A 25012-nucleotide genomic window follows, 5' to 3' on the forward strand; every position below is an offset into this window, starting at 1 on the left:
CTTATGTCCTGGTACCCATTGAATGGTGACCTCACAGCCCTGTCGGCATAGGCGTTGGGCTGCTGTATGTGCTTGCTGGGCTAGGGACTGGCCAGGCCCTGCCTCTATGTGCGTGAGCCGTGCAATTGCTGCCTGTGAGTCTAGTAGGGCCCTCACAGGGCCTCTGCTGTGTAGTCTACAGGCTAGTTCCAGGGCAGAAACAGCGCCTACTAGCTCCGCATCAAAGACTTCTTTCCCTTGGCCGAGTGGGAGCTCTTTGGTTTGCCATGTCCCTTGAGGGTTCTTCCAGGCAATGCCAGCACCTACCCGTCATCCTCTAGCCGGGAGCCATCTGACCATAGGGATAGGCCTTGATGCGGGGTATTTGCCTCCCTGATGGGCTTCCACTACCTCTTCAAAACCCCCAGAGGGGTCTATCTTTAGGATAGCTGCTAGTTTACTAGCTAGATGCTGCCCTAGGCTCCAGGGACCCTGGGATCCAGCCCTGTCAGAGACATCTGCCCATCTTCGATCCCCTATAGGCTGCTCCCCAGGTTGAGCGTGTTGGTCCCCCTCCCTAAAGCTCACTGTGAGGATCTGCCTGGCTGGATGGTCCCTAGGGAGTCCAAGTAGCCTAAGGGCATAGCCTCTCTGCCTAGCATCAAGTACTGCTTCTGCTGGGCCTAGTGCTGCTTCCTTTAGTAGTGGTCCTAATGGTGTTGTCTGCAGCATGCCGGTGATTGCTTGTGCTTGTCGATTGACCAATTGTTGCATTCCTGCTAAGCGGTCCTTCTGGCCTTGCCACCATAGCTCTGCTCCATATAGGGCCACTGCCTGTACTACTGCAATCTGGATCCTGCGTATCAGACCTGGCGCTAGGCCTCGCCCCCGGCACAGGACTTTCACCTGTGCTTTTGCTTTACGGGCCTTCTTTAGGCATGTCCAGTAGTGAGTCTTCAGAGTCAGGCTACTATCAAGCCATATTCCCAGCCATTGAGTGGCTTCATAATTGAATGATACTGGGTGGCCTCCTATCTGGAGCGTGGCCTTCCTCACTTGATCCTTCAGCAGTCTACCCCTCTTCCTGGTAAATAGAGCTGCCTCTGCTGCCTCTGTCTTTTCTTTGTCGAACTGCACTGCATGTTCATGGCCCCACTCCATAGCAGCTGCAGCCGCCAGCTCCAGATGCCGGCAGACCTGCTGTATTGAGCTCCCTGATGCTATGAGGCCTACATCATCTGCATATGATAGCGGTTTGAACTAACCAAGAATAGAACGCGATATCTTCAAACTTCCCTGGAGCGATGCCAGTATGCCAAAGAACGACAACATGATAAATGTGAAGACTGTGCAACTTGTGTACATATTCTAAGCTAAATCAAAAAGAAACCCAACCATTTCCTTTCTCACTGTTTCTACCTTTATGGCCGACTGCGTAGATGTGTCGTTCGGGGTTGGTCGGTGGAGTGACGGGCCGCCCCGTTACACCGTCAACTCCGAAAGGGGCCCACGCCTCACTTCAAAGTCAACATCCCGGTATCTTTCACCCCTCCCGAGAACTAACGCTGACATGCTTCTCTAGTCATGGCTCTAGTTGGCCAGGACATCGCAAGAGACACGCCACTATCAGAGATGAGCTTATCAACCAGTCATACACGGAGTCCATGTTCGGCTATGGAATTGCCATTTACTCCCTGCTCGTCTAAAGCCTCGATCGCGAAGACGCTGGTATGCCAGAGAAGCAGATGTGTGCCCCTGCTGGCCATATTGAAGACACGAACGAGAGATAAGACATGGGGTAGAGCAGCATCAATCAAAACCCCGGAATTAACGTCGACCGACGTGTCACAATGACTCTCAACCAGCCACGAGGAACGAAGCTTGCGACTCCCTGCGAAGCGGCACAATTTCTAGTTTCCAGCACATGCCGCCTCTTCTCGATATCCAAGGCCTCACTTCTGCTGCTTGCCTTATTCCACACTGCTGAATAATATCTTCCATTACCCCCTCCCCGCTGTCTGATCGCCCTCCTTGCTGCGTTTTCTATATTTTTTCTACATTTTGATTCGGCTGGCTTTGCCTAGGGTCTGTTATCTATCATATCATCTGGCTATCCTCCAATAGCTTCAAAGTCACATGGGTATAAAATGTCAATGCGCTAACCCAACCCACTAAGCAGCGATGGCGGGGCTACGAAACATAATATAGTGGTGTACATGCCCCCTCCCGACATGATCTAACAAGTCCTCTTCACCACTATCCTTAACACGAGACAGCAGAACAACTTCCTGCATTCTCTGTACGCTGATCATGGACCTCACATCTGCATTGTCCTTCAGCGGACTAAAAGATGCTCTCGAGACTCCTCTTCCATCAGCAGCAGGTTCAGCAGCCCTCCTCGGTGTAATCTTGCACTTGTCCATCTTTCGGACGATTTTTGTTGAACTGTATCTCTACTATTTTATGGGACTCTATCTCGCTGCTGCCATGAGCATCAGCTACGCTTACTTATCATTGACAGAATTCTCGATCCTTGAAAGTCTGACCAGAGTCCTCGTACTCGGAGTATCTTTCAACTCAGGTCTAGTCCTCAGCATTAGCGTCTATCGATTGTTCTTCCATCGCCTCCGCCACTTTCCCGGTCCACTTTGGGCAAAGCTCAGCCGCTTCTACGACGCTGCGTTAGCTGCAAAGAACGTCCAGTACCATGTGGAAGTGGCCAAGATGCATGAGAATTATGGTGATTTTATACGAACAGGTAAGAGGCTGCTGTGTCATCCGTCCCAGGTATACTTATCTAGTCCATTGGCAGGCCCCAGGGAAATCTGCATCGTCCGCAAGTCAGCCATACCGCTCATCTATGGTCCACAGTCCAAGTGTCTCAAATCGAGCTGGTATACCCAGGTATCAACCGACCACACAAAGTGCTCTATTCACATGACGCGTGACTTCGACGACCACCGGAGGAGAAGAAAGGCTTGGGACAGAGGTTTTAGCATCAAAGGAAAGTAATCATTCATCTCCTTCCATGCCCGTAAACCTCTCTAGCTGACTCGGGCCTTGTTATCTAGCCCTCGCAGGATACGAGCCACGGATCAAGGCCAAAGCAGACCTCTTCGTCTCTAAGATTAACGCCAAATTGGGCAAGTCTCTCGATGCTACGGCTTGGTCAATGTTCCTCAGCTTTGATATCATGGGCGAGGTTGGATTTGGCAAGGATTTCAACAATCTGAGCACAGGGATCGAGCATCCGGCCATAAAGGGCGTACACGACCACATGGGTGTTCTTGGAGTCCTGAGTCACGTCCCATGGCTTCTGAATATACTCGGTCGTATCCCAGGCGCCACCGCAAGCTATTCAGGGTTTTTCACATGGTGCGCTGAGGAGATCAAGAGTAAGCAGAAGGTGAGTATTTCTTGACTGAACAGGTTCTATCTGAGGGAAAACCACAGCATTAATAATCCGGTTCCAGACCTGGGATCCCGAGAAATATCCTCGGGACATTATATCCTGGCTACTAAAAGCCTTCATCGAAAAGGACGTCTCTGCGTCTCCTTCCGTGGCATCCCTCCACGAAGATTCGCGGGTAGTCATTGTTGGAGGCAGGTGAGTTCTCCGCACACATAGCAATGACCAATCCGGCTGAGAACGTTCTAGCGAAACTGCAGCAACTACTCTCGCGACCGTTCTCTTCTTTCTCGCCAAGTATCCCGCCGTACTGCAAAAACTGCAGCATCTCTTGGATGAAGCAATGCCTGGCGGTGCGAAGGACTGGTCATATGACAAGGTCAAATCGATCACCTTTATCGATGATATCATCAACGAAACGCTTCGTCTAAAGCCTGCCCTTCTCACTGGCGGCTACCGCGTTACACCAACGAAGGGTCTTCAAGTGGATGAGGTGTACATTCCAGGAGACGTGAATGTCTTTGTGCCAATACAGCTGATCCAGACAGACGATCGGTACTACATGGATGCGCATAAATTCATTCCCGAGCGATGGGGCGAGAGGAGGGACGAGATGGACACAGACAGTGCACCTTTCCTGCCGTTCTCCCTAGGTCAAATGGCCTTTCACTGTCTCCGACGTAAAACTTTAAAGTCATTGGCTGACAATTTTTGCAGGCCCATACAGTTGTCCCGGTAAGAACCTGGCCATGATGACCCTTCGCATTGCGCTGTCGAGAATCACGCAGCAGTTCAGTATAACATTTGCGCCGGGCGAGACGGGAGAGGGGTTTGATAAAGGAGCGATGGACACCTTCACCACTACTTTGCCTCCACTACTTGTTCAGTTCCACAATCGCTAGGAGGTATTCTACGCGTGGGGGCCGGCATTATCTATCTTCTTGATGTTTACAGAGGCTTAACATCATTTTATATGTCAAGTATTATGCAACCCACCGTCACCTTACAGGAAAACTGCATTTCTAGCAAGCAGCGTATATTCCTTTTGGATTTGACGGCAGCTTGCATCTTTGACGCTGTATTGGTTTTGGCGGGTCGGGCAGGCGCAAAGTAGTGTAGTGTGGTATAACCCGGAAGGTTCCCTGGTGCGCCTGATGGGTGGATTCTGGTCAATGCTGCGTTTGGATGCTCCCTTTGCCTTCGAGAATTGATGGCTTGTGGCTGACTGATCACGCACTAAGAACACTGGCAGTAAAATAAAAGCAGAATCAGAACACCGGGGCCACTAGGCATCAGCCTGTGCAAACACGCCCATTGGGATATTATTGACTCTTTAACGTCGCTTCAGTCCGGAAAGCGAAACGGATAAAAGCATACCTCTTGTACTTAAAAAACCCAAATTCAGACCCTCTGCATCAACAATTCCTCTTCGCTCTCTCTTCTCTCTCTGTCCCTTTCCAGCGTTGCCTATTCCCAAACACGTGACCTCTGTCATCTCAGCGCCTTCTTCGTGATCGAGGTTCTGCCTACTGATCAACACAAAGCATGGACACTTGGCCAGACGAAAGCTTGAAACCGCCAGTTCCGTATGTCAAAGGATGGCGGATCACTGCTACTTCACACATCCCACTTCCTCCTACGCGAGTGACCCGACATTGCTTCGTGAACGATAATGCTTCCAAGCTCGAATACAGAGAGCTAGATCCTGTCGACCGGTGTTTACCCATCCGCCATTACCAGGATCCAGCGGCTCCCCCAGTATCGACTTGGGGATCTATGACAAGTTACGGGTAGTATATGAGCACAATTCTCAGGTGTTTATGGTTGACATCCTCAGATCCTACCCTCCTTTGAGACTTGGGAGAGGGGCAACGCGTCGTGGCCAAGGTTTATGAACTTTTACTACGACGATAGTGAGGGTTACCTACCTTAATCCTTTTCGCTGCGTGGATGCGGATTACATGCACGAGGCTGCTGCATATCAATTTCTTCCTGAAATTCAAGGCAAGAAAATACCCAAATATTACGGATCATTTTCATTGGAAATTCCTGTTGGCATATCCGCGACACGCTCTGTTCGACTTATTTTGATAGAGTTCATACCCGAGAGAACACTGCGGGATTTAGATCCCAAGAACGTGTCGCGTTTGGATCGTCAATGCATCATGAAGTCTGTGGTAGATTCGATACCTCGCTCTATGAGAAAGATATTGTTAGACTGCGCGAACCTAGTAATCCGAAGGGATGATGATGAAAGCTCTGATTATCCGAATCTACCTAACTACCTGACTATTTATCTCATGGGATTAGGGGTTAAGAGATTATGATCCTCTGTAGATCCGAATCGGCGTGTGCTGACTAGGCTAATAGGTTTCTTGGCATACCACTAGGTTATAGTGGTAATATTCGGCTGACAGATATTGTACTCCAAGATTCACATCCAAGGAACGTCATTCTAGTCGATCGTGCGCAATCTGACAGGCAAGAAATTGTTGTCTTCATGGACTTTGGTGACGTCCTTTTTGGCCGTACAAGTTTCTACTCAACTGACCCCGACGTTGAGAGGAAATATTTTCCCGGGACTTACATTTCCCCTCTGCTGCGGTGGCACACATGCCATCGCCGTGTCTCTGAATTTCGTGACTGGATCGGCTGGAACTGGCAGCGCTGGCTTGAGGAGGTCTACGAGAGAGATGCTAAGTCAATAACGCAAGAAATGCGAGATCGATACCTCCCGGACTTCCTTCTTAAGCGTAGATCTCTATACCAGAAGACAACTGATAGAGGCACTTGCCATTGCAGTGGCTCTATTCCGCATCCACTACTCAATCTCTCTCTCTCTCTCTCTGTGTGTGTGTGTGTTTGTTTCAACACTGGCTGTGTTTGTTTCTACACTGGCCGGCGAATCTGAAACCTCCTGAGGAGCAAATGCTCTCTCGAAGAAAAAAAAACTAACAGGCTACTTACATCGTACTATTGTACAGTAAGGTAGTAGTAGTATGACACGAGGAAATGGATGAGGACGGACAAAGAGGATGTATATCCTCGTATAGAGTGTACTTGTCAGCTCCCTGCACATTCTCAGCTACCTACCTACCTAACCTATCCAAGGTTACTTATTCTGCGTCTTGTTCGTCATCCTCATAAGCCTGGTTCGCTAAACGGAGACAAGTGAGACGTTAGCTTATAGTACACATCTTCGGAGTAAAAGCGTTCCATAGGCAAGACGGAAGCTTCATTGAGAGATATGATCTTACCCCACGCCGGGTACTTGGCCAACTCATCAAAATGCCCGGCCTGAAGATACCCAGTCGCCCTCTCAAACGTCCCCCTGGGCAGGTGAATCTCCTGCCTAAGCCCCCTCGAATCCGTATACACCATCCTATTCGGCTGAACGCGCTTCGTACAGATCGACTCGCCCACTCCCGATGATCCATCCTCATCACGACTCGCAACTCCCGCCTGCCAGTACGTCGCGCACTGACTGCCGCCCCCGAGGTCCGCGCAGCAGTACGCGGGCGGCCTCTGCCCCTTGCACGACTGGACGATCGACCCGCCACAGTCTGACTTGTTGTAGGTGTGCATGGCGCGTCCCTCGGGCAGGCCGTTGCCGCGGACGTAGGCGCACCAGGGCGATCCGCCGGTGCAGCAGGTCGACGCGGGGATGCTCATACAGCTGACGTGGGGTTGGTCGGAGGTGCAGGCGCTGTTCTGGAAGAAGTCGAAGTCTAGGCTGTGGCAGGTTGATATACAGAGGGCGAGGAGGGTCATGAGGACTTGGTACGGGATTATTGTCATCTTGTTGCGGAGGTCGTCTGGGTAGATTGGGTGTGTGATGTCCAAGTATAGATGCGTGGGGTCGTTGATTTCAATTAGCAGTTTATCTAAAGGCCATGGTAGAAGAAGATTGTCTGTGTTTATATTCACTCGAGCCCTTGAGGAACTGATGTCGACGTTGTGCTACCTAAAATTGGAATGCTGGACTGAGGAACAAGACCACTTTCGCCGCCGGTTGGATGCCGGGATGTTTCACGACAGCACAGCCCTCTTTGTCCAGTTATATTGCCCCGCGATAGTGTTCTATACGGCTGAGAGGCACTCCGGTAGTATTGCCTGCTTGGTATCTCGAAAGGAGGTATGCGAGGGCCCGTATGCACGTGCTAACTTGCCGGCGAGAAGCTCTGCAATCAATTTGGACTTGGACCCCAGGTATTGTGGTTTCAACTGATTGAGGGTTAGTCAATTAGGCAAACTGTAGACATCTGGAGCATTGCACCGCCCCGGAGAAACATGCGCATACCATGCTGCGCCGCAACATGGTCGTCACTAGTCTCCTGCAATCTGCCCAGATGAATAGACGAGCGGTAGTTGTCAACAAAGGGGGAAACTCAATATATACGTCGAAGAAAGGGTGTCTTGCAACACAATTAGATAAGGCATTGCAGCCGAATCCTGCCTATTATGTGTTTGAGAGAAGTGATTCTCCCTTCTGCCTAACATTCGAGGCACTAGACGACCCCTGTGGGATTCTCGAATACCACACTATGAAGGTATCTCTAGTAGACCAGCGATGTAACCTTCAGCCGGTGTAACCACCCTTTCTCTTGACCAGCTGAATCTTCCAGCTCATGTTTATGTCCCCACATTTTCTGTCTAGGAATACAAAGAGTCAACAGCACCATCAGGGGTAAGACCTTTTTTTTAAAAAAAAAAAAAAAGGAGCTTGTATTTTCCTAGCAACAGATATTCTGCCTCCTAAAACGAGCCTGGGCGCGAAAGACAATACCCTAATCGTTCCCTCCCCAGGGAGGGGTAGATGTTTCATGTTCAGATCCCTGCCACACGATCCAACTGGAATGAAGGGGAAGTTTATCAGCTGAGAAAAACCCTGCATATCTATCCGTACCTGGGGCCATTTTTGAGAATACCGTACATCCAGTTCTCTGCTGGAAAGATAAAGTCTAGAAAAAAAGGGGATCTGGAGGACAATTATAATCTACCCGTGCATAGGTACTCCCCGCGATCAAAGACCGACGTCGGCTACCGCCGTTACATCTTCTAACTTTCTAACACTAGCTCGGGACAATCAGTTTATGCCGATATACATGCTCGGAACTTCTCCGAACGCGACCTAACTGTAGACGGGAAAGGGAAACATACGTGGACTGAGCATATCCACGGCACCAGTCCTAATGGGCCGTTGACTGTTTAGACACTAATTTAATCTCGGCTTGCCCCATCTTTGAGGTAGGTACACTGGCGGACACCTTGCTCCAGATAGATAGATACTAGCATGACCGATAGGGTTATCCCGTTTGGAATCTAATGGATGAGAGCAAGTTACCTACTTGACGGATAGCCCTTCCTCATCCTGCGCTTCGAACGCTTCCGGAAAGACTCGACCCTGAATACCTTCTACACACTACATCCGAGACCAGCGTACAATACCGGAGTGATTGCTCAAAATCCCCACAATCATAATAATGGTTCCTACTGATATCCCCCTCCCGCCCAAATTCGCCTCCATCCTCCGAACCCCCCTCCTCCTCGGCCCCTCCCCCATCCACGCCCTCCCCCGCATCACCGCCGACCTGGGCTCCCGCGTCTCCATCTACGCCAAACGCGACGACCTCAACTCCGCCCTCGCCCACGGCGGCAACAAGACCCGCAAACTGGAGTACCTCCTCGCCGATGCACTCGCCAAGGGATGCGACACCCTCGTCAGCATCGGCGGCGTGCAGAGCAACCACACGCGGCAGGTGGCGGCCGTTGCGGCGCGGTCGGGGCTCAAGGCCCGGTTGGTGCAGGAGCGTTGGGTCGAGTGGAGGGATCCGGGGTATGAGATCGTCGGGAATATTCAGCTGTCGAGGCTGATGGGGGCGGATGTCAGGCTGGATCCGTCGGGGTTTGGGATCGGGCATAAGGATACGTTGAGGACGCTGTTTGAGGAATGTGAGAGGAGGGGGGAGAAGCCGTATTATATCCCTGCTGGGGCGTCGGATCATCCGCTGGGTGGGTTGGGGTTTGCGCGGTGGGCCTTTGAGGTTCGGGAGCAGGAGAAGGAGATGGGCATTGTTTTCGATACGATTATCGTGTGCGCGGTCACTGGGTCGACGATGGCGGGTATGGTCGCTGGGTTTAAGCTGATCGAGAAGCTCTATCCCTCCGAGCCGAAGAAGAAGATCATCGGGATAGATGCGTCTGCGACGCCGGCGGAGACCAAGGCGCAGGTTCTCCGGATCGCGAAGACTACCGCCGAGAAGATTGGTCTGAGTGCAGATGATATCACAGAAGAGGACGTCCATCTAGATGAGAGGTATCACGCAGGCACGTACGGCATTCCGGACAAGCAGTCCTGGGACGCGATCCAGTACGGCGCACGCATGGAGGCTTTTATCACGGACCCGGTCTACGAAGGGAAGAGTCTCGCTGGCATGATCGACCTTATCCGGAGAGGCGAAATCGCCGGTGGAAATGTGTTGTATGCGCACCTGGGCGGGCAGCTGGCATTAAACGCTTATTCAGAGATTGCGAAGCTCCAGGACAAGCCTTGATCCATGCCATTAACATCTTTCCTCTATTGAAATACACGGTCCTGTTTTTGACCATACGTGCTGAGTCGGACATCACCGAATATAACATCATCAGTACACCTTGAGCACAAAGGCCACTGCCACAAATGTCGCTTCGAGCCTGCCCCCTTGTACTTCAACGTTGTATAGATATGCCTTGTAAGTTTTGTGCCAAATAGGAGCACTTTAGAAAACAAGTACGCCGATGTGGGGACGTGTGCTCCTTCAAGAAACGATGATGCAGCAAGTATTTTGATGCTGGAACTGATCGCAGCGGTTGCTGCATGGCAACAGTTCATGATGTAGAGGATATCTTGCTCTATATCCTTGAACAGCAACATCATGGTTTTGAAATCAATTTCTTGATAAAGCGGCTGGAAAAACTGTCACCACCCCTTTGATCGCGTTCTGTACATCCTCAGCATCATGCAGTGTGTAGGCAGAGGATCGCAGCTCCCCTAGAATATTGAAGTTAGTTTGAAGCGTTAGCAAATTGCCGACTGCTGCGGAAAGAATCTCCCACTTCTCAAAGTTGTGATCATCTTCTTGAGGGAGGGGAATAGTAGAATCAACAAGATCCTTCATCTTGACCTGTCGAAGCATATGGTTGAAATAGGTAGTAAAACGGACAGCACGTCTATAGCGCGAGGGACTTTGGTCAAATCGGTCTTCTCATCTTCCAGAACAATAGCCGGGAAGTTGTTCCAATACTGAATTTCTGTGATTAAAATCCCAGCCTGAACAAAGAACCCTTTGACAAGTCCAAAGACATAGTTCATCTTCTCTGGAATGTTTCGTCCGTTGATCTCTGGCGAAGTTCGAAGACGCGATTTAGTGAGCGTTTAATGGGAGGAGATGGGCCGTCATCATAAAATGCAGCTGTTAGACATCAGGTAGACCAGACAAGGAGCCAAACGTACGACAGGAGGAGTGCACATAGAAACAAAAATTTAAACATTCCTTGCTGCTTCCCTCTTCTTGCTCGGGTTTTTGAGGTCCTCTGGAACCATTATCCTGATATTAACGTCGTGCTTTAATGCTGAGTGGTCGAATTCAACGAGCCCGCAGAGATTAGTGGTATCGACGCAGAGACTAGGGCGGCCTCCAGTCAATTATACTAGCGATCTCACCGGGATGGTCTGGGTACACGAAGGAATCTCGCTAGAAGCCATACCGGGTCTAGCCATAAGCCACCGCAGGAAGAGATCAAAGGGGGCCTCCTCGATTGTTTGGAAACTGTAGAGTTTTGATATTTGAAACGAAAGTTCTCCGTGGAAAGTATTTACCGCGTTGAGAATCCCTCCGTGCTGGGGACCCATGAATGACAAGAGCAGGACCTATTATATATATAAGTATATAGAACTTTGCAAGCCTCATAAAGGGAGAAGGAGGTGGGTAACTACACTTACTGGAATATCTGGGGCATTGACATATTCCTTCTGCTTGACGCGGCTCTCCATGAGCTTTACCATATTAACAATTTCTCTATACGAAGGCTTATTGCTTCCTAGGATGTTGTGGGTGACCGTCGCGATGATGTGAGGCCTCTTGGGGTATTCAAGGATAAACCCGCACTCGCGCTCCCTGCTCGACAGCCCTTCCTCAGAGTTGACTAGGTCATGAGGGGCACTATTTGGGTGTGCATGTCAATGAATAGTCCGAGATAACAGGAGAAGAGATTCCTCACGTCACCAGTTCCGCTCCGGTTATATCACTGGTCATAGATCTTCCCCTTGGATCAGATGGATTGATTCGGGGTACGTAAAAGTACTGATATCCAGACACTGCTCGATTCTCCTTGCACTATGCATTGGTCTCCATGGTAGAAAATCCACCTCCACGCGGCCGTAGTACTCTTCGAGATACTTTGGATCGAAGGGCTCAATCTCGAAATATGACTTCACCACATCTTTGGGGTAAGTCTTCTCGGATTGGGTGAGCCTCTAATTCTTTCTCTGAAAAAAAAAAGCACAGAAAGTCCAGGAGAGTGTTCTGCGGGCTTAAATGGCTGAACACGAATCCCCAGCTCTCGCAAGTGTACGTCTTCAGGCTCTGACATATCTTCGAGTGACTTCACACTGGCCCACAGCTGGCGAATGTGTCCCGCTTCTGGGTCACCAGGATTTGCGGACATCGTGGTAGTGTGCGTATGCTGGTAGTAAGAGGAGGAAGAAAGTGAGTGGAGTAGAGGTGGGAGAAGACGAGCGGGGTGGTTAGAAAAGGGATTCTATAGCTTTGAGGGATGTTGGAAAAGAAAGAAGTTGCCTTGCTTCGCGGTTGCTGCCTGATGTGGGAGCAAACAATCTTACGTCACAGCGAAGCAAAAAAAAAGTGGAAAGGAATATTCCTTTTAAGCCAGAAAAAGACTGCCTTTGCGATGTTTTCCTCAGCTTGGCGAATTGTATTATTGAGGCGTAAGACCTCGTTCGCCCTATAATCCAGTGTCACTCTTCTTTCGTAACCAATAGATAGACCAAGGGAAGGGAGATAAAGCAAATCTTTTCGAGAGTCTTGCTTACCTTTTCCATGGCAGGGCTTTCGAACTTCACGCCCTTAGAGGGCTTCTTCCTCTTGTGCACGCGTTGGTTGTGCTGGGAGTGCTTTTGACTAGTCAATATATAGAACCCTTTGATGAGCTTGGATGTTAACGGGATTTGTCCAAGTACAGTACCAAGTCTATAGTATACGACATTCAAATTTTTTTTTTCTTCTCATGACATACGCAGTACTTCTGCTTCTCCTGCGCTTGGATCGATCGCGAGTCCAGGTCTTGGTATTGTCCGTGCTGCTTAGTCAACTTCTTACAAGGGTTAACTAGTTAACTATATGCAGTGAGGAACTTTAACTACTGGTCTGAGTAAGCTAGTAGGGAACAAGCTCGTTGACGGTGGAGCATGGATTCGATCTAGATAGATTTCCATGGTTTGTTCGGGCTGGGTTTGAATGCCTCGTTCGGTCGTTCATTCAGGTCGAGTCCGTTTTCCGTTGAGGAATTATAGTAACGGAAAGAAAGATATAATATCAAAAGAAAAAAGGCTGACATCCGGGTCTGCAGTGCAGTAGTGCAAGCTGTTCCAACATTCATGTCATGTCGATCACCGTGCGTCCCGCTCGGAAGCTTCCGTGTTCGTGTATCTCCCTCCCCCCTCGCTCCCCACAGGAGACGAACATGACGCTTGGCACTTTTGCTTCAATGGGCCGTATGCAGGAGCACACGTCGATTTATTGCGGACCTCTGGCTGTTTGCGACGAGTCATGTCGATGGAAAAAGCGGGAGAGTCGAGATTTACAGCTCAACTTGCGGTGCCACCTCAGCCTCGCACACAGCGCGATGTGACAGTTGGCCGCTACTTGAGCGGGGGAGTGGAAGGGGGAAAAAGGGGGTGGGGGGGTATAATAAGATGGAATTGCGGTCATACCTACCTATCTATTTATCTCTTTTTTGTTCACGTCTTGAAGAAAAGCGGAGCAGAACAGATATACAGAAAGAAAGAAAGAAACGAGCGAGCAAACGAAAGGAACAAAAAGAGCGGTACAAGAGTATGTACCTCCCGCGGGAAACATATACAGGTGCATTCATCTTCCTGCTATCATTCCTCTTACCAGGCGCCTCATATAGTACCGACCAAATCATGCCTGCCAGCACCCGCTCCCCGAACGAGGGCCAGCTCTCGCCCCTCCCGGGCGTGACGCATTTCATCACCGGCCACGATGCCGCTGGAAAGGCCGTCGTCCGCGACACCCGCCCGGGGAACTGGACACCCTTCGACAACGATAACATGGCCTTCGACATTGTGTACACGACCTCCCAATTCCCCGCGGACCTCAACGACGATAAGGACATCGCCGCGCACGATGCCCTGCTCGCATCGGGAAAGATGGGCCTCGTGAACCCGTCAGGAACCGTCTGCCGCTTCGTCGACTTCGCCCCGGGCTACCAGTGCATCATGCACCGCACGCAGAGCCTCGACTACGGCATCGTCCTGGAGGGCTCGATCGAGATGGTCCTCGACTCTGGCGAGACGCGGACCATGCACCGCGGAGACGTCGCCGTCCAGAGGGCGACCAAGCATGCATGGCGGAATCCGAGCAAGGATCAATGGGCCCGCATGATATTCGTCCTGCAAGATTGCCAGAAGGTGCGGTTGGTAAATGGGACTGAATTGGGTGAGGATCTGAGCGAGGCAAAGGGCGAGATACCGCCGAGTGGAAATGATAGCTGAGGTATAAGGTTTAAGAAATAGCACACTATTTTTTCAACGGAACCCCCAGCTCCCGGACTCGCCGAACCTCGTCTTCATCAACCGGGGCGTTCTTGTTGAGAACTTCCTTCATACGTTTCCTCCAGTAACTCGTCATAAATCTCGTCAGTGGCGCGCCCAGTTCTTCATATTTTGATTCAAACCCCGCCACCAGCACTTCCAACTCATCGAGTAGAAAGCGCTCTGTCGCGTTCCCGCAGGAGTTTGACACCTCTGAAACGCTTAACTCGGCAGCAAGTATGTCTGAGTCCCATTACAGTGAATGTCAGAAAACGAATAAGGTATCGCACAGCCCCTTCGGAGTCTTGAATCTCCGGGAGTAAGAACCTCAAAAAGTTCTGGGTCCACCACGCTTCCGCCGAAATATGATCACCAATCCATTCATCTGGTAGCTTGAGCAGAAATACTCATCAGCATCTTCTCGTGTTGCTATTTCCAGCAGAAAATCGTGGCACTCATCGTCAAGAATAGGCTCATCTTCGCGGAAGAGGTATAGATCAGTAGCATAGCGCCACGGAAGAATTTCTCGCCCTATATTAAAACAGAACTGATGCAATGCCGTTGTGGTAGAACCAGGTACAATCCTATGTGTATCTGCCCCTTTGGAGATCAACCACGATGCGTATTTCAATCTCTGGAAAACAGATCCGACATATCCGGAAAGGCGCTGACCCACAAGCATCAACGGGGTGATACCTCTTGGGTCCACTCTGTCTATATCACGGAACCCAGCATGATATAGTCGGTCTGCATTTGTGGGGCTGTGTCTTGGATAATGGTACACAGAGCCTTCATCTCGCGTGACCTTTAGAGCGGGTTTAACCAGGATCTTCTCGCCAACCAGTGCCGCGTAAACATTTGAGGCTTCTCCGTCCGGAAGCCTGTCTTGCGGTAGCCTGAGTTCCTTCAGAACGTGCTGGGGCAGCGCCGTCTCCGCTAATTTCTGGAGCTCTCGTCTTCTACCAGCCAACCCCTCTACAACTGCTAATCTTGCCTCATCGGCTTCCGGCCCACACCTGCCACCAATGTCTAGACAATGGAAAAAGTGAGAGTTGTCTAAATCACAGTAGTTGGACTGACGAGGCCCATTTCCGCTCACATGCGTACTCAATTGGTGAATTTCCGTCGGAATCTTTCAGATTGACGTCGGCTCCTGCTTCCAAAAGCATCTTTATCCCTTGCGGCCAATCTGCGGACAGCCCAAGTGCCGTTGTTCTGCAAAATATACTCGTTAATAGTGGTAAAGTCCGCGGCGAGAGCTCTCTGGAGGTCATTTTCCGACTCATTAACAATGGCTGCTGCCAGGTCGGAGATGAAAAACCCCGAGACCATTTAACATTTCAACAAATGGTTACAAGATGTTGAGAACCCTACCTTCCTCGCACCGGGTTTTGACGGATCGAAGGTGTTTTTTATAAGTGGATGCTTGATATATCTGCCTTGAACGGAAAATATTCTCTGTCACATACGCTCCAGAGTCAACAAGAGTTCAACTCATATCAATGATGAATGAACCCAGTCTACCGTCAATAGAATGCACGTCAGTTGGCCGAATCAATATATCCAGGGGCACGTTGCCATCATTGTCTCTCTCATCCAGTGGTTCCCCAGTGGCGGCCACAGCCGTGAGCAACCGAGAATAGCTCTCCCGAACTGCTGAAGATGCTCGTTCCATACCTCCCACCCATTCGCAGATAACCTGTAGACATATCAGTAACGTTATTCAACGTGGGACGATAGTCCGTACGTGTAGGATAGTTTCACCATCTGGAGTCACATCACTGGGAGCTGCTTTAACCCGACAGAACAGTTGATACAGCTGCTGCCCAATGAAATCGATCTTATCAGATGGGTATGGCTCGAAACCAAAAACCGGTTTGCGACTAAAAAGCTTGAAAGCAGGCGAATCTGAAGACACAACCGCCCTGAAGTTCAGTTGAGGGCCAATTGACAGACCTACGGCCCCGGTAGTCATGGACATCGCCATCTTTGCATCCCAATCGCTGGCTGCAGAAATCGAATTTTGCTTCCAGAACGTTTGTCCTTCGTGAAAGAAGTGCATAGAGGACGGAGACGATCGTGAGAAACTTTTGTAGTTCGATAGCAGCTTAGGTTCTGAAAATAATAGTGGGATCTGGTCGTCTGTAGCCGTTGTGAACAAGTGCAAACCATACTGAAGCCCGCCTTAGGCCTATATCAGTTGGTGGTCATGGGAACTAATTATGTTGTGGCGACTTGGAGTGCGCTTTGCATATCTGTTTCCAGCTGTCTTTTCTTATCCCAAAGTGACCGAAATGAGGCAGGCTCGGGGACAAGTCTTTTCTGAAACGTTGTGATGATCATCGACTCCAGGCACCAAATGCGGTTCTGGAGGGCACCAGTACTATAAATACCATAACCATCTCCTTGACGTGGCATTAAGTAGGTAATCATTCCTGGTGAAAATGGTGACCGCTCAGATGGACTGGAAGGGTCGATTGATTCGGTTTTGGACTTGACTCGACGATAGAAATCGAGCATGCATGACGGAATGAAGAAATCTAGAAGACAGAAAGGACGACGAGGATGGATGAAGACGGAGAGGGGAGACACGATGGTTCTGCCTGAGGAGTTGGGAACCTGCCCGGAACCACCTGACAAGGCGTATTATTAGTAGGGCAAGAACGCTCCAACAGTCGCATTTTGATAGATCTAAAGAAAACTCACACGCCTAACCCCGCCCCCACGCCCATGCTCTCCTATCTGCCGTCTCTAACGAGTATCTATTGGGACAGAGGTTCCCCTCATTAAAGAACTATTTCAATCCAATGGAAGGGATTGGAAAGAAGGAAACCTTAACCGGTATTATCCCTACGAACATAGATGCAGTCAACGGCTGGTATCAGGGAGGAATTTCTCGCGTACAAAGTCCTAGTATCTATAGTCGCAAGCTACGTATGTACAAAATCAAGCTGAAGAAGCTAAGCCTTCACCCTAATCACGACCTTGCCGAAATGGCTCCCGCTGTAGAGGTACTTGAACGCATCGCGGGCCTCCTCGAACGAAAACACGCGGTGCACAGCCGGCCGGATCTGGTGCCGGTCGTAAAAGGCGAGCATCTCCTCGAACCGGTCCCGGGGCCCGTTGATGATCCCCTTCAGCGTCACCGTCCGCCGCAGCGCCAGCACGTTCACGTTTGTCCGGTCCTCCGGAGCCTCATCCACCTTGCCGGACAGGTAGCCGATGCAGTTGATCAGCCCGCCCCAGGCGATGCAGTCGAAGCTCTTTCGAAGGGTCTTGGCACCGCCCGTCTCGAAGATGATGTCTGCGCCGTGGTCGCCTGTCAATTGCATGACGGCGTTCTGCCAGTCGGGGTTCGTGCGGTAGTTGATGACAAAGTCTGCGCCGAGGTTCTTTGCCTGTTCCAGCTTGGCGTCCGAGGAGGAGGTGATGAGGACTGGGTGTGTTAGTGGTACTATAGCCATAAAAGACGCGATTCAGAGCAGTTGAATCAATCTCGGATCTCGGTGGACAGTGCACCGATTCTCTCGTGCTCTGCCACGAGTCCCATGCAACAGAGCTCCTGACAGGTCGACCTACCTTTCGCACCGCTGGCTTTCGCAATCTGCAGCCCAGAGATAGACACGCCGCCAGTGCCCTGGAGCAGGACATACTCCCCCTCTCCGCCGTTCTGCCCCATCGGTCGCATCCCATTGATGGCCATCCAGGCCGTCACACTGGCAATTGGCAACGTACACGCTTCCTCGTCGGTCAGATACTCCGGCGCCCTCACCAGTCCATACTCGGGAAACACGCGATGGGTCGTCAGCACCCCGGGCAGCGGAAACCCGAGACCGTAGGGCATGTCCTTCGGCTGGATCTGGCCCGTGAGATGGGTCTGGTTGAAGGTCGACAGCACGCGATCGCCGACCTTCCAGGACTTCACGTTCTTTCCGACCTCCGTGACGACGCCGCACATGTCGGAGCAGGGGACGACGGTGTTTCCCTGCTGGATGCCCCGGTGGTGGTTGTAGAGGCCCATTGCGACTTCAGAATGAGAGCAACACGAATCAGTACGATGTACATCTTTTTCCCCTCTTCAAGAACCGGGATCTATCCACCTTCAGTATCACGGTAGTTGAGCGAGACCGTGTGAATCTCGACGAGGACTTCGTTGTCCCCCGGGACGGGCTTGGGGGCGTCCGTCATGACGAGGCTGTCGAGCCCGTCCTGGGGGGTCTCCCACTGCTGGATGGACGACATGGTTGAGGCTGTAGCGGGCGTCCGAGATATATACACTCCGTGCAACAAGATTGAGCAGCAGAAGATGATCGCGGGGATCGAGACGAGGCGCAACTCTATCGCCCTTACGTCAGATCTCTAATCCGCCCCACCTGTACGCCCATCCACACAGACCGCATCGCAGAGTCTGAGGGTAAGCTCCCTGTGAGCACGATGGCCGTATCGTTCAATGGTCGAACCCGCATCTTCCACAGCACAGTACATCAGCACGACGAGTCCGTAGAAGCTTGCAGGCACCGCACTCACCGTAATCAATTGACGAAAAAGGTATCTTGTCACGCGACGGCGATAAGACCGGTTATCGACGAGGGCCCACGTAAGCAGCGCGTCTGCGGTGCATGCTTGGAGGTCCTGCTCTGCACGGTTGGGTGCGGTGGCCTGGACTGCTTGGCAGTTGGAGCTGCAGGATGGACTTCATCACGTTGTCTCCAACATTCGCGAAACGTCGACGGACTGTCTGACTCGTCAAGTGGTGGTGCTGAAGACGCAGGAAGCGTGTTTGGGGCGCATAGATCGCCGGCCACTCGACGGCGTCTGACTGCGGAGACACGGAGCTTTTTCACACGACGATCTCCCATCTTCTGGTCCTTGCATTGACAAGCTTGTTTGACTATCCAGCTCCACCGACACGGAGTATTATTCAACAAGCAGAGTCCAGTCGAGTCCAGAGAGGTCCCTCAGCCATGGCCGTGTCGGTCCCGAGATAGCCGAAGGCGACTGGCAGCCACGGGAACGATGTCGCAAAGATCGAGGGAGAAACATCTAAATAAGTCTCTTGTCGTGAACCGGATGACATGGAATTGACTTGTCATCTTCGGCCTGATTCTTGGTCGTTCGACCACAGTATCGGCCCGTCGGCAAAGACTGCAGATCAAGCATCGACGGCGTCTCGATCACGACACAGGTCCGCAGGGTCACCGACTCTTCTCCGCACCTTTGTTCTATCTATCAATCCGGTCCAGCTTTGCGTCTGCTGTCTGTGCAGCGCCCGTCCGGGTACCTAGGAAACGGGGGATATATGTGCTCTCTCCATCTATACCTTCTCCCCGTCCCTTCTCGAATCTCCAGCTACCCGTGGAAGCTGATCTCCGGAGCTCCGACTGCTTCTGTCACGGAGCGTATCTCAGTTCGGACCTTTTTCTGTTGGTATAACAGCTTATTTGCCTCTCTGCAAGCCGTTCGCTGGGTCAAACCGCTCGTCGGGATCGGTCCTGGCCAATCCTGTCCATACCTCGCGGATACTCGAGCTGTCCCCCGGTTCAGCGTCCAACCCCACACGCTCTCGGCATATACTCGTTCTCGACCCTGGTTATCCAGCAGCATTTCAATATCTCATCGTGAGCTGATCCCGTTTGTTCTTCTTTTATATCCCAGAACCCCCGTCTCACCGGACACAGGCACCCTGAGCACCCCCGGTCGACCGTCCCAACCGCCATCATGGAGGCCCAAACGCCCATCCTGGAGAACATGACCTCTTCCCTCCGGCACGAGCGCAGCTCGTCACCGTCGGAGGGAACTCCGCTCCGAGAGAAGGGCCCTTTCCCGTCAGGTACGTCTGGTCGTCCCCGTTTCCTCCAAGGAATACCAAGCTAAACTGGCAACCAGCACACAAAGTCCGCTCGAAGAGCAATGACCCCGGGCGTTTCCCCCAGACCATCGCCCACCGCGGGTACAAGAACAAGTACCCCGAGAACACGATGGGGGCCTTCAAGGGCGCCGTCGAGGCGGGCAGCCACGCCATCGAGACGGATCTGCACCTGTCGAGGGACGGGGTGGTGGTCATCTCCCATGTACGACCGGTCTAGTTTCTATAAGCATCTACATACCTAGGTAGTATACTTTGGTCCGGCTCCCGCCATGCTGATCACATGCCAGGATGCCACGCTGAAGCGGGTTTTCGGGGTCAACAAGTACGTGATCGACTGCGACTGGGAGTACCTCAAGACGCTGCGCACGCTGAAGGAGCCGCACGACCGCATACCGCGGTTGCAAGATCTGCTCGAGTATCTGGCGACTCCGGGGCTGGAGGATGTGTGGCTGTTGCTGGATATCAAGGTATTTCCATCCGTCCTTCATGCATGTATCTCCGGTAGGGTATGCTGACGATACCAGCTGGCCAACGACCCGGCAACCATCATGCGCCGCCTCGCAGAAACCATCGAGTCCGTCCCGCCGGGTAAACGGCCCTGGCACGAACGCATCGTCCTAGGCTGTTGGTCGGTAAGTGCCTGCAGTAACCCTTATCCCCCCCCCCCCCACAAACCTCTTAACCACCCGGTCCATCCAGTCGATCTAATATATGGACGATTGACCGACGGACGACAGGCAAAACACCTCCCCCTCGCCCGGACCCACCTCCCCAACTTCCCCATCACGATAATCACCTTCTCCATCTCCTACGCGCGCCAATTCCTCTCCATCCCCAACGTCTCCTTCAACGTCAACCAAAAGGTCCTCATGGGCCCGCTCGGATCGGGGTTCCTCGAGGAGGCCAAAGCCGCCGGCCGGCCCGTCTTCGTCTGGACCGTCAACGCGAGACCCTACATGCGGTGGTGTGTGCGGAGACACCTCGACGGCGTCGTGACGGACGATCCGGCCTTGTTCCGCACGTTGTGTGACGAGTGGGATGACGACAACGATGAAAAGCGAGGCAAGGATGAGATCACGGCCAAGGAGCAGCTCGAGCTGCTGTTTGTCGCGGTCATCGTCGTGCTGTTTGGGTGGTTGAAGTTGAGGCATTTGCCGGCCGTCGATGGGTATCGGGTTGCGATGCTGGAGGATTCGACGGCCGCGAGGAAGAAGGTCAAGGCGTGAGATAGCTATATATACATATACACCTGGGATTATGGTATACGATGGGATGGGATGATATCACATGATTGATTGACAGCGGATCTAGATCTGGATCTGGATTGACTTCGATCGATTCTCCTCTCTCTCTATATATGTATTATGTTATGTTACGTTTTTATGTATTGATGAAATGAAAATTATCTTTTATCTACCTTAAAACCAGAGAAAATGTATACCTAACATATCATATCAGAAGAAAGTTTTTTTATATATATGATTGTAATGTGATGTGAACATGATTCTGAAGACAAAGCGATAAATGATATTAATATCTAAGAGGGTGGTGCTCTTATCATCATCTTGCAGGGCTAGGGCGGAAAATATATACATATATATATATGCACACCAGTCCTACTGTACCACACTACACGTGCGAGCATGACGCTTTTATCTCATCTTACATGACCAGATACCATATTTATATTTTTAACAATTTTATTTTCATACTTATCCTATTCACGGTACTGGGCTCGATTTTCCTGCATTTACATGCTTTCATCCCCTGACTGCCCAGCCAGCACAGTCCCTATGGACCACTAAACGAACTAAGAATAGACACTAGAATAGAACGGATGAGGTAGAGAGACGCAACCCTCGGAGTCGCAGGGAATAGACACTAGATCTGTGTAAATACGTGACCAGAATGAAATCCGGAAATGCAACGACGGAATGGAAGGGGTATAATGCTGTTCAACAAGCAGTCGACGTAACGAGCACGGCTCCGTGGCCGTAAACGAGATGCTGTACAGGGATATCGGAATGGAGCATGAACGAGATGGATAACGATGGACCGGAATAGGTGAACGAATGGGGTTCAGGGGATATCGCAGACACAGGACATCATACTGATCGAAGGGTAGTCTGGCATGGCATGGATCACAGACGCCTCCCGTCACCATCACGCACAAAAAGAATGCAACAGAGAGAGAGACATTCATGCCATCATCAACCGGGTGGTCCTCCGCTCGGGGAACCGACGCGGACCTGGAGGCGGCCCAAGATACCCTCCTGGACCGGGACCGGGACCGGGACCGGGACCGTAGTCAGGACCCGGACCGTAACCGGGGGGAGGAGGACCGCGCCGCGGGCCCGGGCGTCCTGGTGGCCCTGGTGGCCCTCGCGGCCCTCGCGGCCCTGGCCCTGGCGGTCCCGGTGGGCCGTAGCCATGCGCCAGCGGAGATGGCATCGGCGGACGCCGCCCCCATCCGGGCGGGGGCGTGGACATCGCCGCTCTCCGCGCGTCCCGCTCGCAGTACACGCGGCCGTTCCATTCAAAGTAGTCGCCCTTGAGGACGATCCGGCACGCGTAGCATCGCAGGCAGTCCGGGTGGAATTTCTGACGGTCCGCTGCGCCGCGGCCAGCACGCTCGTTGGTCTCGAGGTATTGGCCTTCGATTCCGGTCTGACAGCCGGCGCAGAGCGAACCGTTCAGCTCGTGGTAGTGCTGTGCGCAATACGGGCGGTCCTTCCAGACGTAAAAGTCCGCCGTCTGGAACGGTGACCCGCAGGTGTAGCAGACAAAGCAGGCTTTATGATACCGCCCGGTCAGCCGCCCATCAGCCGAGGACACCGATTTCCCGACGATGGGTTCTCCGCAGCCGCGGCAGTGCTTCCTCGGGGGCGCCGCAAGACGGGGCGTGGAGGGTTCAATGTCGGACCGGGTCAAAGTCCGTTGGTGTGCAGAGTGCTCAGGTGCAGTATTTTCAGGAGGCTGTTCAGCGGGCTTGTCCTGGACGAGCGAGACTCGTCCCTGCTGGAGGGCTGGATCTGTAGGGGAATCGGGGCTGTTCAAGTACGGGATACAAGGAGGCGCCATGGTGGACTGATCCGCGGCCTCACCGTTCGCATCAGCTGCTGCGGGCACGTCGCCTTTCGAGTGCAGGGTATTCTCCTCAGCTGAATCAGGCCCTCGAAGCTCCGACGGTGGACTGGACATGGAGCTCCCACTCTGTATCCGCGTCGGGGACAGTCTGGGCGACGAGACCGGGCTTTCGTCGGAGCTGTCTGCGGCGTCCAGATCCAGGGCGCGTGCAAAGTTCGAGACCGACAAGCCTCCGCCGTCGAAGCCCTTGCGCTTGTCGCTCGTACTGGTCCGCTCCCCCTCGCCGCTCGGCTTCGGAGCGACCAGGCTGTCAATGCGCGGCGGAATCGCCGCGTCGCCGGCCGCGGACGTCTCGGCGCTCAACGGCCGGTACGATTCCTCCTTTGGAGTCGACGACGCTTCCGGGGCAGGGATCGGAGGCAAGTCCAGGTCTTCCAGGGTCGGCCGGCGGCTGCGCGAGTATTCCGCAGGCTGGGATGGCCGCCTCATCAGAGACTCCTTGGTGCTCTCAAAGCTGTCTCGGTTCCCGTTCTTGGCGGGCAGGGTTTGGGACCGCTGCAGCGTGCCAGAAGGATCCAATGCGCGGCTCCCGTCGTCGTCGTCGTCGTCGTCGTAGCTTTTGGGCTCCGCTGTCAGTCCAAAATCAAAGCCCAAGTAGTTCTCGGTTCGTTTGGGGGGACTGCCCGAGACGCTCGAATCTCGAGTGCCATTCCGAGGCGCTGGGGTGAAACTCCGCAGCGGGCCCATGGGCACGGGAGGAACCTCGTCCATGACATTGCGCGGTCGGTGCGAGCTCGCCGTCGAGGGCCGTCTCATCGAATTGGCGGTCGACGGTCGTGAGATGGAGCTGGCGGTGCTGCTTCTGGTGTCGGTCCGCCGATGACCTGGTGAGAGCACGTCATCTTTCGGCGGGGGCGGCGGTGCTGGCGGTGCTGGCGCAGGCGGCAGCATCTTGTCCGTCGCGTTGGAATTGGCGTGCGGCCTTGACTTCCCGGGCATGGGGAACAGGTCGAGCGTGGAGAGTTCGGGGGAAGGAGGCTCCGCGGGGAGGCGTTTTTGCGGAGCGGGATAAGGAGATTTCGTCCCCGAGAAGGGCGACAGAGGGGAGACGGAACGGGATCCATTGCTGCTGGCCGGCGTCAGCGGCTCTGGTCGCAGAAATGGGCGATCTGGATGGGCCGTCAGGGATGCTGCACGTCACGTCACGGGGGGTTGTGGGGAGACCTACTGGCTGCGAAAGGGTCAATTCGAGGCAGGTCTGGTTTCCCAGGGCTCAATCGGTGCTGCTCCTGGTCCGGAGGGGGTGACGCTGGCAAGGCTGTCAACAGACGTCAGTGCTATGCGATTACCCCAACGAGCACGCGGGCCAAGGGATCCTACCCGGGGCTGGTTTGGAGCAGACGTGGTCTCCCATGGCGGAGATCTCGACCTCTGTGCCACAGTTGGAGCACTTGATGGTGGGCAGGATGCCCGCCAGGTCCATGCTGGTCACCATGGCGAGTCGTCCGCGGTCATATACCTCCCGTTCTCAGCGCAGTCGATATCGTGAGGGGAATGCTCCGCGACCAGGCCAACGGGGAGCGTTCCCAGTGTTCCGCATGCGCAGGATCCCGACTGCTGGAGGGACGGCAAACCAGTGCCTGGTCCGTCGCGATCGGGATGGATGCAGGAGGGAAGCAAAGGAGATGGCAGGAGGGGGGGGGGGGGGGGAATTGGAGATGGGATGGGATGAGATGAGATGAGGAGGAGGGACAAGAAGCACGGCAGCAGCGGAGCGGCCTCGTGCAGGCGCTCGTGCAGGTGCGTCGTGCCCGCGGCGATCTACGTAGCGGAT

At 52.8% G+C, this 25012-nt stretch overlaps 10 protein-coding genes across 10 annotated transcripts; 4 read left to right on the forward strand and 6 right to left on the reverse strand.

Moving 5' to 3' along the window:
- Positions 1-2289: 2289 nt before the first annotated feature.
- VTN00DRAFT_3409 (uncharacterized protein) lies at positions 2290-4290 on the forward strand (the record flags this gene model as incomplete). Its single annotated transcript, XM_069429723.1, has 6 exons — positions 2290-2737; positions 2792-2968; positions 3051-3385; positions 3453-3586; positions 3638-4041; positions 4106-4290. The coding sequence occupies 6 exons, from the start codon at positions 2290-2292 to the stop codon at positions 4288-4290; spliced, it is 1683 nt and encodes a 560-aa protein (XP_069282790.1).
- Positions 4291-6504: 2214 nt separating this feature from the next.
- VTN00DRAFT_3410 (uncharacterized protein) lies at positions 6505-7186 on the reverse strand (the record flags this gene model as incomplete). Its single annotated transcript, XM_069429725.1, has 2 exons — positions 6505-6545; positions 6646-7186. 2 exons carry the CDS (start codon positions 7184-7186, stop codon positions 6505-6507), a joined length of 582 nt encoding a protein of 193 aa, XP_069282791.1.
- A 1685-nt stretch (positions 7187-8871) lies between these two features.
- Positions 8872-9942, forward strand: VTN00DRAFT_3411 (uncharacterized protein; the record flags this gene model as incomplete). Its single annotated transcript, XM_069429726.1, has 1 exon — positions 8872-9942. One exon carries the CDS (start codon positions 8872-8874, stop codon positions 9940-9942), a length of 1071 nt encoding a protein of 356 aa, XP_069282792.1.
- Positions 9943-11072: 1130 nt separating this feature from the next.
- VTN00DRAFT_3412 (uncharacterized protein) lies at positions 11073-12094 on the reverse strand (the record flags this gene model as incomplete). Its single annotated transcript, XM_069429727.1, has 4 exons — positions 11073-11297; positions 11370-11589; positions 11722-11882; positions 11933-12094. 4 exons carry the CDS (start codon positions 12092-12094, stop codon positions 11073-11075), a joined length of 768 nt encoding a protein of 255 aa, XP_069282793.1.
- Positions 12095-13592: 1498 nt separating this feature from the next.
- Positions 13593-14183, forward strand: VTN00DRAFT_3413 (uncharacterized protein; the record flags this gene model as incomplete). The annotated part of the gene is made up of 1 exon (XM_069429728.1): positions 13593-14183. One exon carries the CDS (start codon positions 13593-13595, stop codon positions 14181-14183), a length of 591 nt encoding a protein of 196 aa, XP_069282794.1.
- A 367-nt stretch (positions 14184-14550) lies between these two features.
- Positions 14551-15391, reverse strand: VTN00DRAFT_3414 (uncharacterized protein; the record flags this gene model as incomplete). Its single annotated transcript, XM_069429729.1, has 2 exons — positions 14551-15251; positions 15322-15391. 2 exons carry the CDS (start codon positions 15389-15391, stop codon positions 14551-14553), a joined length of 771 nt encoding a protein of 256 aa, XP_069282795.1.
- Positions 15392-15711: 320 nt separating this feature from the next.
- On the reverse strand, positions 15712-16203 carry VTN00DRAFT_3415 (uncharacterized protein; the record flags this gene model as incomplete). The annotated part of the gene is made up of 2 exons (XM_069429730.1): positions 15712-15921; positions 15970-16203. The coding sequence occupies 2 exons, from the start codon at positions 16201-16203 to the stop codon at positions 15712-15714; spliced, it is 444 nt and encodes a 147-aa protein (XP_069282796.1).
- Positions 16204-17182: 979 nt separating this feature from the next.
- On the reverse strand, positions 17183-18464 carry VTN00DRAFT_3416 (uncharacterized protein; the record flags this gene model as incomplete). Its single annotated transcript, XM_069429731.1, has 3 exons — positions 17183-17658; positions 17802-18248; positions 18323-18464. 3 exons carry the CDS (start codon positions 18462-18464, stop codon positions 17183-17185), a joined length of 1065 nt encoding a protein of 354 aa, XP_069282797.1.
- A 1476-nt stretch (positions 18465-19940) lies between these two features.
- Positions 19941-21317, forward strand: VTN00DRAFT_3417 (uncharacterized protein; the record flags this gene model as incomplete). Its single annotated transcript, XM_069429732.1, has 5 exons — positions 19941-20052; positions 20109-20293; positions 20379-20558; positions 20616-20723; positions 20829-21317. 5 exons carry the CDS (start codon positions 19941-19943, stop codon positions 21315-21317), a joined length of 1074 nt encoding a protein of 357 aa, XP_069282798.1.
- Positions 21318-22290: 973 nt separating this feature from the next.
- VTN00DRAFT_3418 (uncharacterized protein) lies at positions 22291-24673 on the reverse strand (the record flags this gene model as incomplete). The annotated part of the gene is made up of 3 exons (XM_069429733.1): positions 22291-24347; positions 24407-24496; positions 24559-24673. The coding sequence occupies 3 exons, from the start codon at positions 24671-24673 to the stop codon at positions 22291-22293; spliced, it is 2262 nt and encodes a 753-aa protein (XP_069282799.1).
- Between the last annotated feature and the right edge of the window lie 339 nt (positions 24674-25012).

Source organism: Thermoascus crustaceus, assembly GCF_041956765.1.
Source record: "Thermoascus crustaceus strain CBS 181.67 unplaced genomic scaffold VTN00scaffold_15, whole genome shotgun sequence".
Lineage (NCBI taxonomy): Eukaryota > Fungi > Ascomycota > Eurotiomycetes > Eurotiales > Thermoascaceae > Thermoascus > Thermoascus crustaceus.